An 18,145-nucleotide genomic window follows, 5' to 3' on the forward strand; every position below is an offset into this window, starting at 1 on the left:
TACAGAAACGGGGAGGGGAAGAGTAAATTAACAGTGGAGAAAGCTGACAAATACTTACTACCTTGACTTGCTGACCAAGGTCAACATCACTAGTTGGAAATCTAAATAAACTATGGACTTTAGCTAATAATGTAGCAATTTTGGTTCATTAATTGTAACCTATATACTATACCAATGAAAGATGTTAATAACAGGGAAACTCTAGGGTACAGAGGAAATCTTTATACTCTCTTATCAAGTTTGCTGTAAATCCCAATCTGTAGGTACTAAGGCATAAAGTCTACTTTTTTTTTAAAAAAAGGAAGAAATTACGTTTTAAAGCAATGATCTGTGGATTTCTGGAAGCTGTACATGTGATCTACTACTTGGTTTCCACTGGCGGTGATCTGCTATGATAGGACATCACCAACATGCAGGGAGGAAGGACTTCAGTGTTTCTGAACTAAAACCATCAGCAGAGTGTATTGGGTTCATCATGGTCTCATTAGTTTGCAAACTGACAGGTCCAAGGTTACATCTGAGCTGCTAATGGAAAACACAGAGGCAGAAGGGGGACTGTATCTCCTCGTCCCAGCTGCTTCGTCCAAAGCACACAGGCAGGTCCACCTTCCTCGAGTAGACTGTTTCCAGTGGGCAGCTATACTTCTCTTTGTCCCTCAAGCTCAGCTTTAGAACCAAAACATGCTGACTTTAACTTGAGTTTGTTTGTCTTTCCTTGGTTCAAAGTCAAAGAAACTCACTGAACTTTCTACACCCACTCACTAAAGAAACCGCCTCTTATCAAGAGCAGAAACACCTTTATCAAGAGTCTAAACAACACCTCTAAATGACAGAACTGTTCAGACAGCTGGGTGGCTCAGTCAGTTGAGCAGCTGACTTTTTTTTTTTTTTAATGTTTATTTTTCAGAGAGAGAGAGAGAGAAGGACAGAATGAGTGAGGGGAGGGGCAAAAGATATGAAGCGGGCTCTGTGGCAATAGCAGAAAGCCCAATGTGGGGCTCAAACTCACAAACCAAAAGATCATGACATGAGCTGAGGCTGGAGACTCAACCGACTGAGCCACCCAGGTGCCCAAAGCAGCGGACTTGATTTTGGCTCAGGCCATGATCTGATTTTGGCTAAAGTCATGATCTCATGATTCGTCCCACATTGGCTCCCTGCAGAGAGCGATTCTTGGGATTCTCTCCTCTCTCTCTGTGCCTCCCTCCACTCGCGCACTCTCTTTCAAAATAAATAAATGGACTGTTAAAAAAAAAAACAACAAAAAACTGTTCTACAGAGATTTAAAAAAATAATAACCCACTAACAACTATGAAATGCTTTGTATGTGGAATAGCATATGGCAATAACAAGAGCATATGGCAATAACAAGGGCATTTGTACTGCAAATGACCACAGAGTATTCTGGGTATGGATAGGGTAATGCAGATTATAATGGATTCTCCAGAGGCTGTTTGATGCTGTGAAAATTTTACAAGTTAATGCATAATCTTTAAAGGTCACCTAAATGTAAATATTCAACCAATGCTTGGAATCTCTCTAGAATTTTTTTTTTTTTCTTTTAAAGAATTCACCTTACATCTTGGGTTATGTGGTATCCTGGATCAGAGAATTCAAAATTTTTGAAATGGATAAAGAAAGAAATGCCACAATGGAGGGATTTTCAATGCTGCACTTTATGGCAATGTTCTTTTTTCTGCTAGCCAACTTTACTAGAATCAGAAAAGTACAATCTAGTAGATAGGAGAGACTTTCCAAAAGCATGGATTGGCATCAGATTCCTGCTACAGAAAAACAGAAGAAATGGTGAATAGGAAAACAACTGGATTTAACAAGTAGCAGGTCACTGATGACCTATAAAATAGCAAACTCAGTTGAGTATTTATTTGTTGAATAAAGGAATGAATGAATGAATAAATAATAAGGAAGAAGGTAGAGATACAGCAAAATGAGCAAGGACGATTCAGCAACTGCTCTCGGAAGGTACAACTGTGAAAAAGGGAAGGAGACGAAAGTGAAGAGGCTGTTAGTTCACTAAACAAACACCAAGAATCTACTATGCACCAGCTCCTCTAGGAAGTGCTAGAGATGACAGTCCTTGTGTTCCAGGAACCCACAACTCCTTAGGAAGGCAGCCTTACCTATGTGCACATAGATCTGAGAGAAGTGACCCCCAAGGAGGTTTGTTTTACAGTTTTAAGGAGAATTCAACAGGTGAACTGAGATGGGGCAGGGTGGTGAATGCATTTCTGGCAGAAGAGGTAGGTATCTTGGGCAAACACAGAGGAAAGAATCATGGCAGTATCTTGTAAAGGGGTAGGGCAGGGGGCGGCCTGAAATAAAGCCAAAAAGGCCCTAATTGTGAAAGCCATCACGACTCAAATAAAATATCTAGGTTTTTCTTTTGCATGCACTGTGAGATAAAAACATGACAGGGAAACAATGAGCTTGGGGGTGGCAGGATAAACAATGAGGTTGTTAAATGGCCAATACCCACTCTGTTATTTATGAACTCAATGATTTGTTTTATGGATTTGTCTACTCTTTAGGTTTTGTTTTGTCTTCTTCTGTTTCTTTCCTCTGTTTGGTTTTTGGTTATATCTCTGTTTTTAGTACCCTTAAAAAGGCATCCATCTGTAAACTGCTAGCCTACTTCTTAAATGGGACCTGATAGGCTCTGATTAGGATCAGGCAAAGATGTTCTCACAGAAGTTTCAGGAAAATCTTTCCAGTAACACTGCAGGGGCAGCCCTGTAACCATACTGGGTGACACTTAATAAACATAAATAAAACATAATAAAACATAATAAACATAAATAAAGAAAATCAGTTTATGTGGAAATAATCTAGTGATGACACAGTGTGCGAAGTGGACTGGCATGCTGGTCACTGAGGAGATACTCTACCAAAAGCCGTAAATGTCAAAACTGTGTGGTCACAGACTTCTGGTGCTAGCCAAAATGGAGGAAATGCACGTCTTCGTATTTCTCCCACTATACAGCTAAAATCCCTCAATAGTATATGTAAAGCAAACGTAAGAAGGCTTTGAAGGTAGAGGTAAGAAGGCAGACTGGCTAGGGACCTCGGACCCAAGGAGCAACACAGTGATACACTCCCTGGGTTTCATTTTTGGCTCTTCTATCCTTCTGGGTGCAGAAGCCCAGAAGCCTGGTTGAAGCCTGCAACCCAGAAACACCAGCGGGCATAAATAATAAAAAAACAATCTTACAGCGCCAAAAAAATCTGCTTTTCTTGGCCAAAGGACTAGGAAAAGAGCAGCCTAGCAAGACACAAAACTTTTAGATAATAACCAAGCTAGGCCATGAGAAAAATGCCTCATTCTCCCCCCAGTCGGTCAGCACCGAGTGGGGACCCCAGACTTCTACATTTGCCCAGCCATGGTGAGCCATAACCTCCCTCCTCACTGCTGGGGAGCTGTCAGAGAAGGTGGAGCGGAGGATCCAGCAACCCCAACCCCTCTCTGTGGTCTCAGTGGAGACCCTGCAGGGAGCACTGACCTCCGCCTGTGGCAGCAAGGTGCCTCTCCCCACCCACGCCAGAGTGGGGACAGAGGAAGCTTAGCAGAGAGCCAAGACTTTTGCCACTGCCTAGGGGCAAGGAGGCCATGTCCATTCCATACCATCCCTGGGGAGCAGCGATGAGGTGGTCCTCCTTTCCTAATCAGAATGGTATCAGAGGCTATTGAGGAGAAAGCCTGAACTTACACCCCCAAATCAGCCACAACAAAGCTCCCCTCCCTCAACAGGTCAATGAAGGCTGAGTGGTGAGCTTGAATGTCTCAGTAATAAGGCGACACCCACCCACAATACACCTAGGATGAAAGCGAGTGCGTTCTGCATTTAATGCCTGACCACTCTCCTCTCTCCTTTTATACCCTTTGTTTCAGACCCTCACCATTTTACCTCTGGCTGTTGGGACTATTACAGCAGTTTACAAAAAAATTTTTTGTAATGTTTATTTATTTTTGAGAGAAAGAGAAAGAGTGTGAGTGGAGGAGGGGCAGAGAGAGAGGGGGAGACACAGAATCTGAAGCAGGCTCCAGACTCTGTCAGCAGGGCTTGAACTCAGGAACGGCAAGATCATGACCTGAGCCAAAGTCAGACGCTTAATCGACTGAGCCACCCAGGCACCCACTATTATAGCAGTTTTTAACTGAGCTGGTTTCTCTTAAAGTCTTGCACTTCATCCCCTGAAATACTGCCAAAGAAATTTTTTTAAACTCAAATCTGATTGTGTCACTTCTATTTAAAACCCTTCAGTGCCTGCCCATGCTGTACGAAAAACAGCACAATTAGGATGTCATTCAGTGCCATCAATGCTCTCACCCCTGGTGAATCACCCCCCTTCCATTCCCTTCAATCCTTCTCTTGACCTCCGGCCACACCAAACTATTTATTCTCCCAATGTGCCAGGCCTCTGCACTTCTCTGTGGACCTTTTCTTAGGCTGTTTTCTGCTTAAATGTCATTTCTACCTGGGCTGTTACTGAACGTCCAAACAGCAACTCCTCTGTGAAGCCTTTCCTGATGGTACCATATATTCCCAACTATGCCTCCTTGGGCTCAATTCTACTCTTCCATCTTGCTCTGATAAAACTTTGGGGTATGTATTTGTTTTGATAGTTACCTCTTTTTCTGTTAGACCATTCTGAAAGGCAGAGACTATTTTTTTTTTTAACTCATCTTTGTATTCTTTGTACCCAGCATAGTGCCTGACACACCCTGGGTACACAACAAACGTGAAATAATGAAGGTCAATCTCGGACTGTCTCCTTATGTTGGCTTGTACCTTGTAGGCTTTGTCTGTTATTGCATTTATCATACTAAAATTTCAGTTGTTTGGTCCCTTCTGAGAACTTCCTGTGCATATGGGCAGGATCATAAAAAGAAACCAGAAGGATGAAAATGGCAGATTATCTGAAAACAAGCAACAGACCAACAGCTGACTTTATCAATGGAATTTAAAAGACAAGAGATTATATTGTGTTGAAAGACAACAAATGTCAACCTAGAATTTTATACCCAGCTAAAATATACATTTCCAGACAAACAAGAGCAGAATTTTCCATCAGCAGATGCCCACTAAAATAAATTTTTAAGAAGGTATTTTTTGGGCAGAAAGAACACAATCCTGTATGGAGAGTCAAAAATGAAGAAAGGAAAAGAGTGCAAAACAGTGTTAAAGATGCAGGTAAATCTAAATGAACAGTGACTACATACAGCAGTAACAATATTCTCCTTACACACATTTATAATTCATGGACAGAACAATAATAGCATGTGAGTTGGGAAGGGAAAAATGGAGGTTAATAAGGTATTCTAAGGTCCTTGCATTGCAGTTAGAGGGTAAAAGTATTCTTTAACATTATACTTTGATTAGTCAAGGATCATAAAGTCACTTCGAGTGCAACCACTAAAAAAAAAGAAAACAGTAAATAATTCCAAAGTAACACCTACTGTGTCTGAGAAAATAAAGGAAGTGCAGAGAGAGAGGGAAGTGCAATTTAAAAAGCATCTGGAGAGGTAGACAGCCTGACCATGCAGGGCCCTAGGGTCACATTAAGGACTTTGATTTTCATGCTAAAAGCAATGGGAGGTCACTGAGGCATCTCAATGGAGTTAGAAAGAACTCTGCCACCAGAGTCAGGATTATTTCCAGAGCACTGCCTCTTTAATCAAAAATTTTTTTTAAATGTTATTTATTTATTTTGAGAGAGGGAGAGTGCATGCATGCATGAGTGTGCGTGCATCAGTGGGGGAGGGGCAGAGACAGAGAGGGAGGCTGAGGATCCCAAGCTGGCTCCGTGCTGCCAGCACAAAGCCTGACACAGGGCTCAATCCCACAAGCCGTGAGATCATGACTTGAGCCAAAATCAAGAGTCAGATGCTCAACCTACTGAGCCACCCAGGCGACCCTCAAATAATTTTTTTAAAGGCACTATCTTACCTGAAAAGGTTAACAGTGAATGAAAAACTAGAAAATAAAATTAGGTTTTTGGCTTTAATTTTTAAGATTTGCTTTGTAAGTTAATTAGCTTTGTAGCTATCATTAACATTTCAAATACCAGGTGGCCTTTATTTCTTTGTTCCCTGATGTCCCAGAACATATTCTTCTGTCTAAACATCTGACAGACCACAAGTCAGCTACATACAATCTAACTGCAACCAAAGCATGAGAGCCTTTTAACCTCATGGTTATTGAGACTACAGGATGTGATATTTTAATTGAGCAAATCTCATATTATTAAATGTCATTAACTTGAGAAGCTGTTCAGGAAGTCATTTAGGTTTTTGGGGAGAATATACTAAGTCTTTCATGTTCAAATTGAGCCTGACTTTACTTGCATAAAAAGAACTTATGTAAGAAAAGGTAACCCACCCTTAACCTTTATTATCATCTTGGTATTAATCTATCTTTATTGTGATATAATCCACAGACCATAATATTCAGCCTTTAAAGTGTACAATTGAGTGACTTTTGGATTAGTCTCAAAGATGGGCAACCAACACCACACTATAATTCTAGAGTATTTCATCATCCCCCAAAGAAATCCCATACCTATTAGCAGTCACTTCCTAGTCTGCTCTTCTCCCAGCACCTGGCAACCACCAACCTACTTTCCATCTCTATGGATTTATCTAGTCTGGATATTTCACACAATCATACAATATGTGCCCTGTTGTGTCTGTCTGGGGTGGTTTTTTTTTTCCCCACCTAGAATAATGTTTTCAGGGTTCATCCATGTCGACTTTTGTTTTGAAGTTTATTTATTTTGAGAGAGAGAAAGTGTGAGTGGGGGAGGGCAGAGAGAGAGGGAGAGAGAGAGAATCCCAAGCAGGCTCCACACTAACAGTACACAGCCTGGTGCAGGTCTGGAACCCATAAGCCGTGAGATCATGACCTGAGCTAAAGTCAGATATTTAACTGGCTGAGCCACTTAGGCGCCCCATGTCCACTTAAAAAAAAAAAAAAAAGTATTTATTAATGGAGAATTTGAACAGAAAACTAGGCAGAGTAGTATAACAAACCTCTATGTGCTCATCATCTAGCCACAACAACAGTCATCTTATCCACACACCCACGTAATTTCACCTCATGTTATTTTAAATCAAACCCAGATGCCACATTATTTCTGTACAAATACTTCTGTAAGGACACGTTGTGACAGCTACTCCAACAATGGCCTTCTGATTAGCAGATTTTCCTTCTTATTTTAATGGCCTACCTTTACCAAGAGCTGAATTTTTCCTCTGCTGGACATTCTTAAGAAATATGCGAGATCTGGGTACTTATTCTGTCTAGTAAAAGTGCTAAAAGGGAAAAATGGAAACCAAAACTCCAGGAAAATTTCTCCAGAGGCTGAGATTCAAAGTGATATAAAATTTGATAAATACTTCAATATTTCTTCTGAAAGTCATATGGGGGTTGTCCACTATTTCAGCTTTCTCTTGTCATTCTGAGGAAGGATTAGAGGTTATGACAAGGGTGTTTTTTGCTTTTCTTTTTCAGCATGCACCAACTGCAAACCAGGAGGCCCTTCAAGTGCCTAGCTGAGGGCTAAGAACGAAACAAGAGTACGTGAGCCCAATGGACAGACTGGAGGGCCTTCTTAACGTCTATTTCAGGAAAGGTAGCAGACAAGCAGATATTCACTATAATAAAGACAGGAGAAAATAAAGAGAAGAAAGAAGAAGAAAAGAAGGCATAGTTGGGCTATTCTTACCCTTGTGTGAGCTATCAGGAGGCAGTTGGAATGTTCATGTTCACAAGCAATTTCATAGTTGGGGATGAGAGCCACCAACTCGCGGACAAAGTGTACCACCTCCTCGTGCCAGGGCACGTTGGCCATGGTGAGACTGCTTGCTGAACTCTCTCCACAGTAGGTGACACCCTGGGGAAGCAAGACAACAGAGACAATTACAGACCTAATTTAAATGAAATCAACTAAAAGTTTCAGAGCCAGAAAGGCTTCTAGAGGGAATCTACCCCATCCCACCCAATCCAATCCAATTCAATCCAAAAGTGAAGAAAGTAACAGTGAATTAGAGATGATAAAATCTGCTTAGGAGCTCCCAGGCGGATGGCCTTCCCACCCTGTGACTGAGGGTGCTTGGGTACTGTGTTCAGTGCTGTCACAATCCATGCTGTCTAGGCACAACAATGTATTTGAACCAACAATGTATCTTCCAACAATGTATCTTTTCATTCAGATTTCTTGGTGCACCGTAAGAGGTTAATGCTCAAGGGATTATAAATCTCATACACTAATAATGGAGGCATGGTTGGCACAAAAATTCACCGAACAGTTTATTCACTGGGAAAATAAGATGAGCCTCCATTTCCCAATACAACTTAGGTTTGATAAAGGTTGATAAGATTCTTCTGCAAAGGGCCAGCTAGGGATCCCTTTGAAAGTATTCTTTAAGGAGATTACTTTCTGTACATGGATATATATGTATAAACACAGAATTGTGCCAAACAGGAAATACATTTGTGGCTATACATGCATACCTTTCACACACTTACATGCATATACATGCATCTCGCCTCTACAGAAATTTCTGAGTTGTACAAATGCGGTAAGGTAAATTGGCTTTTAACGCTTTAGAACACTACCTGACAGCCCACGCTTAGAGGACCCCAAAGTTTCATAATTAAGTTCTCTATTTGGTTAAGTTATATAATGATAAATTTTCTGATAATAAGGGATATCTTAATTTTGCAGGCTCTTTAAATACTCCAGAATTAAACTTTCTGGACAAGTGTTTTGAATATTCTAGACATGCTGCTACTAAGGAGGGAATAACTAAAATGAAAAGACATGCACTCACACACTCTGTCTCACTCACACAGACGCACACACACAAAGACACACACATACAGAGTAGAGGGGATGGGATACCACTGAATGAAAAACCCATGGATGAGCAAACACTCAGGGCTGGGAACTGGCTGAAGACTCAGATGAACTCTGCAAAATGATCTACTCCAGATGACTACTCAAAAAGATCCCCGTTATGCTAAACCGTGACCTCTGCTGAACATAAACTAGAGGCAACCCAGCTCAGTTGTAACAATCAAGAGCATCATCTCTATCAGCCCAGTGATTTTAGAAAATTCATTAAACGAAGTTTGAGTTTTAGGTGAATAAAAAAAAAAGCAAGTACTACAACAGTTCTGAAAATCTTTAGGAATGGCTGAAAAATTGTACTAAACTTACCGGAATGTATACCAAACATGAAAACAATTTATTGATAGGTCAAATTAGTCATAAAAATGAACTTTACTTCAAGTTAAGTACTTTTTATGATACTGTGAATTATATGAAAAAGCATGTACATAGTAGCTAATTCAAAGGAACTTACTTTTCATATTAAAAAAAATTTTTTTAATGTTTGTTTATTTTTGAGAGAGAGAGAGTACGAGTGGGAGAGGGATAGGGAGAGGGAGAGGGAGAGGGAGGGAGGGAGGGAGGGAGGGAGAGAGAGAGAGAGAGAGAGAGAGAGAAGGATATGCAAAGGATATGCAGAATCGGAAGCAGGATCCAGTCTCTGAGCTGCCAGCACAGAGCCCGACGTGGGGCTCGAACCCATGAACCGTGAGATCATGACCTGAGCCGAAGTTGGATGCTTACCCAGCTGAGCCACCCAGGTGCCCCTATTTTTTAGATAAGATCTTACATCTATGACAGTAGCTCTGGAAAATATTATTTCTTATTCACCAATAATAAATCATGAACCATCAAGGACAGATTTGGTTTGGGAAGGAAATGAGAGAATGAGCGCCACGGTTCATTACTAGGTCTTCACATAATACTTTCCCATACACTCACATGATGCTTCATAGTTAACTAAGTTCTTCACATAAAAGTTCTCATTTTAGCCAGGCAAAATCCCCTGGGGTAGGCAGTATGGGCAACTTTCTGAGCCTCTGTGACATGAATGGGCTCTGTGAATTAGTCTGTGGAGTCACCTTTGGGAACCCCTGAGCCCTCCCTCAGTTGGGCTCCTGATGTCCCCCTCCTCTGGCGCTGCCCTCTCTGCTCTGGCTACTTCATTCTGCACCCCGGTCTAATGGCTGACTCGCCCTGACTTTATTCCTGATCACACTTTACCTAAACTATCTAAAAGTGCTTCCTTTTCTATGACATCACAGTTGTCTGCCACCTTCTCATCCCGCCACCGTCCTGCCCCCACCCCATCTGTCACCAGCACCAAGTTTTGCCGTCACAACTTTGAAAAAAGAATGAACTCAAGAAAACAGATGGGTACCGTGTGGCAACTGAAAAACACTCACTTTGTAATCTCCAGGTTGAGGAGTGCCAAGCAGGCCCAAAGAAAGTTCCTCAAGAACAAAACCACTTATGCACCCCTGGATTTGTAGTGAAAAGCATAACCCACGCCATTACATTGGTGCCTTTTGGATGGATCACTCTGCTGTAGGACATGGAAGCCATAAGGTCCTATACTGGGTGCGTGGACACTTTACCTGGGGATTCAAGGTCTGTGGGAAGAGTAGTATTTTGGCAGTTTGATTGATATTCTAATTAAACTGAACGTCAAAAGACTCCCATTGTTTTTGTTTCCTATAGCCTAATGAGAAATGTTGTTGTCTTCATGACTTTTACTTTTTGCACAATATACCCAAAACGTGTCACTCCATCCTAAAAATGCTTCAACAACTCTTCCCAGACACACACACACACACACACACAGGAAAACAAAAAACAGCCCAACCTTCTCAGCATGGCACATGAGGCCTTCTTTTTTTTTTTAAGTTTATTTATGTACTTATTTTCAGAGAGAGACAGAGAGAGAGAAGAAGAGAGAGAATCCCAAGCAGGTTCTGCACTGTCAGCACGGAGCCCAACGCAGGGCTAGAGTCCACAAAACGGTGAGATCATGACTTGAGCCAAAACCAAGAGTTGGATGCTCAACTGACTGAGCCACTCACGAGGCTTTCTTAAGTGGACTGCCCTCCTCAGCATCCAGTCTTTACTTGGCTAAATTTCCCACCATCTCTTTAATCTCTGTTCAAGAACCCCTACCCAACCTGATCCCAAGCTCATCATATCTGGTACATAGCTTGTACCAACTGGTATAATTACATGTGTAAATTCTAAGCTTGTACAGGCAGGGGCTGTGCTCTGTTCTTCTCTGTACCCCCAACCAATCTATGCTGAATGACCTAAAGATCAAGTCACATATTTTATATGACATTAAACTCCAGAACTCTTTTCTGATATAATATAAAATTTCATTCACATTAATCTGGATTTTTCTACTCTTTTCTCCCCTCTACTCTTTAATGCTTGATGACAAAGCAACTGAGGAATACCAGTCAGGGACTGCTACATGAATAACCGCTAATATTTCTTATCTTTGTGTAGAGAAAGACAGTGAGGTCAGGCTAAGGCATTTGTTTTGCAAAAGGCACGCTACAAGGATTGAGCTCTGCAGACAGCTACAGTGCCAACAGCATAAAAGAGGTTTAAATCATCTGACAACAAATAATTACTAAGCACTTACTATTATTCTCAAGGTGCAATGCAAGGCAGGGAATATAAAGACAGTATTTCATTTACAAATGGATTGTACTATGAAAGTTTTTCAATAAGGCAGATGTTTAGAACATGATACACATTTTCACAAACAAGCAAGCAAATAATGATCACTAAGGTTCTAGGGCTAGCAAATAAAGGCCTATTTAAGCCTAATGAAACTAAAATACATGTTCATTTACAGGGAATCAAACAGAAAAATAGTTTATGAGACTAGCAATGAAAAAAAGCGGGAACCAATAAAATAAAGAAATAGCTTCTATTGATTTAGTTTAAATAAATGTGCTTAATGAGAAGTGATCTAAACATTTACCGAATCCAGGCATACATTATCCCACTGAATTCTCAAAACAAACCTATTAAAATGATACTGTTATTCTAATTCTAATATGGAGGAAATTTAGATGCAGAGAAGATCTACATCAGTACTTTTTTGGAATGTATCAAAACTGTGCTCTTCCCCATTCCCCATGAGGCTCCAGAGTGCAGATTAGGAGAGACCCCTGTGCGTGCACACTTGCACACGCCTGGAAAACACAAGACATGAACAGTACTCGTTTGCTTCTGCAGGGAACCCAGGCATGTCACTAGCCTAGGGTCAATTTGTATTATCAATTTCCTAGCTTCAAGGCATTTATTTATGTGACCATGAGGTACTATTCAAATTTTAATGCCAGGCCCTGGGAGACCACCCCCCCCCCTTTTTTTTAAATCAAGAGCATAGGTGAAAGACAAGCTTCCAAGGGCCATTCTATGTCAGTGGGTAAATTCTGTCCTAATTTGTGCTTTCATTGAAGGCAAAAGGGCCTCATGTTCCATCCTTTAAACCCAAGTCCCATCTCTATCAGAGCTACAAAGTACCACCAGGGTGGTCTCTCTTTTTTGAGTCCCAAAGGAACTCCCTTACAGACCTGACAGATGGCCATGCTGTCAAAAGTATGTTTATTATAACACAGTTACTTCTAAGTGTTTGTTTTTAGAGGAAGCTGAGGTTACTTAGCCTACCATACCGCTAGTTCTCATCAAATGTTTTTCAGAGAGGGTTTTTCCTATTATTATTTTATTAATGTTATTATTTTAAGTAATCTCTAACCCCAGTGTGGGGCTCAAACTCATGACCTGGAGATCAAGAGTTACCAACTGAGCCAGCCACATGTCCTTGTTACCATTACTTTTAAAACTCCTCCAATTTAGAAAATTTTTAACTTTTTTTAATTTTAGAGACAGCGAGAGTGAGAGAGAAAGAACAGGCAAGTGCTCCCTTGGGCAGCACATATACTAAAATTAGAACATGCGTGGGCACTTGGTGTGGGGGGAGGGGTGAAGGGAGGAAGAGCGAGAGCGAGAACGAAACCCAAGCAGGCTCCACTCGGCGTGGAGCTGGACACGGGGCTGGATCCTACAATTCTGGGATCATCAAGAGTCAGACACTCAACCGACTGAGCCACCTAAGCGCCCCCCCACCCCCACAAAATTTAAATTTAATTAATTAGACAACAACAACAAAAATGCCTTTTCAGACTTAAATAGTTTAACTCTATTGAACAGGAAAGAATGCCTTCTCCTTTACTGATTTCGTTTCAATCAGTGGGATTACAAAAACGATGCCCGCTCACTGTAATAATTCGCAGGGCATGGAAACATGGAAAATAGAATTACTAAGCCTTTCCCTGCCCTTCTTCCAAATTACAACACTGCGAACAGTCTGATATAATCTTTCCGGACTTTTCTTATATAAATATATCCAAACATATACTGCTAAAAAATATAATCAGGGGCGCCTGGGTGGCTTAGCTGGTTAAGCATCTAGCTCTTGATATCAGCTCAGGTCATGATCTCATGGTTTGTGAGTGCGAGCCCTGAGTCAGGGCTCACAGCACAGGGCCTGCTTAAGATTCTCTCTCCCTCTTTCCCTGCCCCTCCCCCCACTCATCTCTCTCTCAAAATAAAGAAGTAAACTTTTAAAATATATATAATCAAATAATAAACATTATTCTATAACTTGTTCTGTTTCTGAAGTATACTATATTCTGCAAACATCCCTTTTCTACTTCAGTTTAAAAGGAAGATACTTCAGGGGCGCCTGGGTGGCTGAGTCGGTTGAGCGACCGACTTCGGCTCAGGTCATGATCTCACGGTCCGTGAGTTCGAGCCCCGCGTTGGGCTCTGTGCTGACAGCTCAGAGCCTGGAGCCTGCTTCTGATTCTGTGTCTCCCTCTCTCTCTGCCCCTCCCCCACTCATGCTCTGTCTATCAGAAATAAATAAACATTAAAAAAAAATTTTTTTAAAGAAAGATACTTCATTACCCTGCAGGACAAATGAGAGCTGAATTTAACAAAGCAATGAGATCCAGTCCTCAATGGCACAGGTACACTTAACAGAGGCCATTTCTATCTCAAACATTCTGTAAGAAACAAGCTGATCATCACCATGCTTTCCCTTGGTATGACTGTTACCTGTTACGTTATATTTTATCATTCATGTAAGATAGTTAAAATTGTGATTATATTACATATTTCTTCAAGAAACTTTTAAATGAAATCTCTCCAAGTGGCTCATTTTACTTCTGTAGACTTGGCCTTGTTCAATAAGACCATCCATTTCCCAAACAGCATGTCCATATCAAATCTTCTATCTCTGGTGCTTTGATGAGGCCTAGCACATAGAAAGAGCTGAAAGATATCTGTTGAATGCAGGGGTAAAACAGTAAAATGGAAATCTCATGTGAAAGAAACCATGTCATTATAACATCTCAGGTATAGACAGAGGGTATTACGTTAATAGTCTGTCAAACTAAAAAAATACCCATCGGAGGATTATACTGTTTACAAAGTAGCTATCTTTCTTTTAAAAATAATACCGGGTGATTCTTTTCAGATTGTAAAATATGTCATACATTATAGAAAACATGACTGCAAAGAAGGAAAGGAGGAAGGGAGGGACGGAGGGAGGCAGAAAAAAGGTGACCGTATGATCCAGAAACTTGCTTTATAATGGAAGTTTTACTGCAACATCACTGGAGACAGCATTCTTTAATAGCTAAATCATAAATTAAAACACCATTAATCCCTGACATTGGCAAGGTTTGCTTAAGCCAACAAATATACTGCAGACGTAGTTTGCATCTCTGCATCATTAGAGTTCTTGCCAAGAGTAGCCTTTTAAAATTAAGAGCAATTTCGGGGCGCCTGGGTGGCGCAGTCGGTTAAGCGTCCGACTTCAGCCAGGTCACGATCTCGCGGTCCGGTCCGTGAGTTCGAGCCCCGCGTCAGGCTCTGGGCCGATGGCTCGGAGCCTGGAGCCTGTTTCCGATTCTGTGTCTCCCTCTCTCTCTGCCCCTCCCCCGTTCATGCTCTGTCTCTCTCTGTCCCAAAAATAAATAAAAAACGTTGAAAAAAAAAAAAAATAAAAAAAAAAATAAAATAAAATTAAGAGCAATTTCAAAAGAAAAGAGTGTCTTTGACCTGACCAGGGATAAAATGCTGAACACTCAGACAGCAATATTTTATCTCTTCCCACCTCCCTGCTGCTCTAGGCTATAGTGCCACAGAAAGCTGAACAGACGGCTGTAAAAATGAACTATCCTCTGAAATGACAGAGTGAAATGACATACACTGAAGAGTCGGGTTTTCAGAGACAGGGTGGAATTTTCTGGTCACGTTTTCTCATTCTGTGGACTCTTAGTTGTCCAGAAAAGCCATTTGCCTTGTAACAGTCCACAGCTTTAACTACCATGGCACACTGATGCCTTCCAAATGATTACTGCCAGCCCTGTCTTATCCCCAGAACTCCAGGCTTATATAACCTCTGGCCTATTTGAACCTATATGTGGATATTTAAAAGGTCTCTCAAATGATTAAGGCCAACAAAGAACTCGTGAAATTACTCCCCAAACTTGCCTGCCTCCTCCGCTGGTCTTTCCCGCTTCAGTAAACTGTTCCACATCCGCACAATTGCTTAAGCCAAAATCCAGGTGTTGTTCTTGATTTCGTTTGTTCTTTCACTCCCTGTGTCTCATCTGGCAACACGCTGTATTGGTTCCACTTCCACAATTTATCCCAAATGCACCCACTCCTCTCCAATCATATTGCCAATGACCTTCCCCCAAGCCATAACGTCTCGTTTTATAACCACTCTCGCTCTGAGCTCTGTAATCCGCCCATGACAGCAGCAGGGTGATCTTTTAAAATCATAAACCAGACTATTCAAAAAGCTGACCATTGAACTTAGTATAAAATCCAGTTCTTTTCTTGCTTGAAAGTTCTAAGAGCATTTGGCCCCATCCCACCTCTGTGGTTCATCTTGTGTCTCTGCCAACTCCAACTGCCCTCCTGATCTCACACGGGACCCCCCGACTTGAATACTTACTTGTTTGCCATCTGCCCAAAATGCTCTGATCCCCTGGTGACTGCACTGCTTCTTACTATTTAGGAATCAGTTGTAAAAGAGTCATCTCCTCCATTAGATTTCATAGGCGGAAGAAAAGACTTCTGCCTATGAAATCTAAAACAGCCAATCACAATGTCTACCAAAACAATGATCTGCCCTTTGGCACATCAATCCACTTATAGGAATCCATCATCCCCAAGAAATACTGCCAACAAACGGGCCAGGGACAACCAGGCACCACCACCTCCTACTGTAAGTATACGATACCACCAAATGAATAATCTTGAAATGCAAACACACACACACGCACACACATCTGATCAATCTTCTCTTGATCTAACCACCAATCTACAGGAAATACAGGGGGCAAAGGAACAAGCAATCAGCGAAATCTAAAATATAGACAGAGGGAACTAGCCAGGATAAATGACACATTTTCTTCAACAAACTTACTGGTGTGGGGCAGGGGGAGCAGAGTAGAAAGAGAACACATGAAAGAGGAACTAACAGATTAAAAGAAATTTAAAAAAGAAAGAATCCAATTACAGTTAACGATCCTTATTTGGATCTAGATTCACAAATACTATTTTAATAAGAAATAGTTGGTCAAGTCTGAAACCTTCTATTTCCAATACTTAAGAGACTATTGTTCAAACTGTTCAATCATGAGAACAGTATTCTGAATAAGTGTATACAGTGAGTGTATATCTTTTAGAGACATATACAGTTATAGATGAGCCATATAACGTAGGGTTTGCTTCAAAATAATAGGATAAGGCAGAGAAAATGGGTAGAGGTAGAACTGAAACAAGACTGGTCATGAGTTGGTAATTTTTGAAGCTGGGTGAACAGATGGAGGTCATGAGACCAATCTCTCTACTTCTATACGTTTGAAATTCTCCATAATAAAAGTTTATTTTACTTTTTTATTTTTATTTTTTTACTTTTTTTAATTAAGAAAAATTTTTTATGTTTATTTTTGAGGGAGTGTGAGTGGGGAGGGGCAGAGAGAGAGGGAGACACGGAATCCACAACAGGCTCCAGGCTCTGAGCTGCCAGCACAGAGCCCGACGCGGGGCTCGAACCCAAGAACCGTGAGATCGTGACCTGAGCCCAAGTCGGACGTTTAACCGACTGAGCCACCTAGTCAACCCTAAAAGTTTATTTTAAAGCCAACCAATTCCTCACTGTAACACTATTTTATTTCTCAGCATACTAATGTTACTATGTCGTTTTTAATGATTTATTTTGCACTGACTGCCTCCCTCTCAATAAATATAAGCTTTTATAAGAGCAAAAGCTCCGTCTTTACTGTTATTATCCCCGTTGCCTAGAATGGTGCCACGTTCTTGATTAATATTTCTGAATGAATAAATAACACATCTGGGACCTCCTATAGAGTTTTATAAGGCACTAACTTCACCACAACAAAGCACCATAGGAAGTGGGATGACATTGGCCAGCAGGAGCTCACCTTCACTTCGATGAAGTCAGGATTCCCCAGGGTCACCAGCTCGGCATAGGCCTGGAGTTCGTCTACATTCCACGCTTTCACTAGAGTCAGCCTGTACACAGTACGCTGTTGCTGAAACAAAGGAAAAGCCAACTTCGTTTTTATCTTGGTGGAAGTCACACCTAGGAAGGCTTTCAAATTTCTTCAATCCCCTAGAGACCCAGGTAATGTGAAATTCAGCCAGAACTTTTTAAAAAAATTTTTAAAAAATGTTTTATTTATTTTTAAGACAGAGAGACAGAGCACAAGCAGGGTAGGGGCAGAGAGAGAGAGAGATACACACACAGAATCCGAAGCAGGCTCCAGGCCCTGAGCTGTCAGCACAGAGCCTGACACGGGACTCAAACTCACGAACTGTGAGATCGTGACCTGAGCCGAAGTCGGACGCTTAGCCAACTGAGCCACCCAGGCGCCCCCAGCCAGAACTTCTATAAGCCAAAGTTATATTTTGTAGAAAGAGGAAAAAAAAAATGAAAACAATATAATAAGATTCCCATAAGCCTTTTAAGGGCACAGATATTGGCATGTATCTTTTCTCACTCACAATCTCTACCACTTAGGCACCCAAATGTTTCTTGAAAACGACACACTGAATTAGATTTAGTAAGGAATAGTAAATTGGCCAAATAGTTTAAGACTGTTGAAAATTAATTCAAATAACC

The 18,145-nt window shown here is 41.2% G+C and overlaps 1 protein-coding gene across 2 annotated transcripts in view; it reads right to left on the reverse strand.

Moving 5' to 3' along the window:
* Positions 1-18,145, reverse strand: part of LOC131501172 (S-adenosyl-L-methionine-dependent tRNA 4-demethylwyosine synthase TYW1) — a 216,146-nt gene that overhangs the window by 17,165 nt on the left and 180,836 nt on the right. For both annotated transcript variants that reach the window (XM_058710917.1, XM_058710916.1), the window contains exons 14-15: positions 17,445-17,555; positions 7,744-7,911 (exon numbers count right to left, since the gene is read on the reverse strand). In XM_058710917.1, coding sequence (XP_058566900.1) covers positions 7,744-7,911; positions 17,445-17,555 — 279 coding nt within the window. The remainder of the gene's footprint in view (positions 1-7,743; positions 7,912-17,444; positions 17,556-18,145) is intronic.

This window comes from Neofelis nebulosa, chromosome 18 (genome assembly GCF_028018385.1).
Source record: "Neofelis nebulosa isolate mNeoNeb1 chromosome 18, mNeoNeb1.pri, whole genome shotgun sequence".
Lineage (NCBI taxonomy): Eukaryota > Metazoa > Chordata > Mammalia > Carnivora > Felidae > Neofelis > Neofelis nebulosa.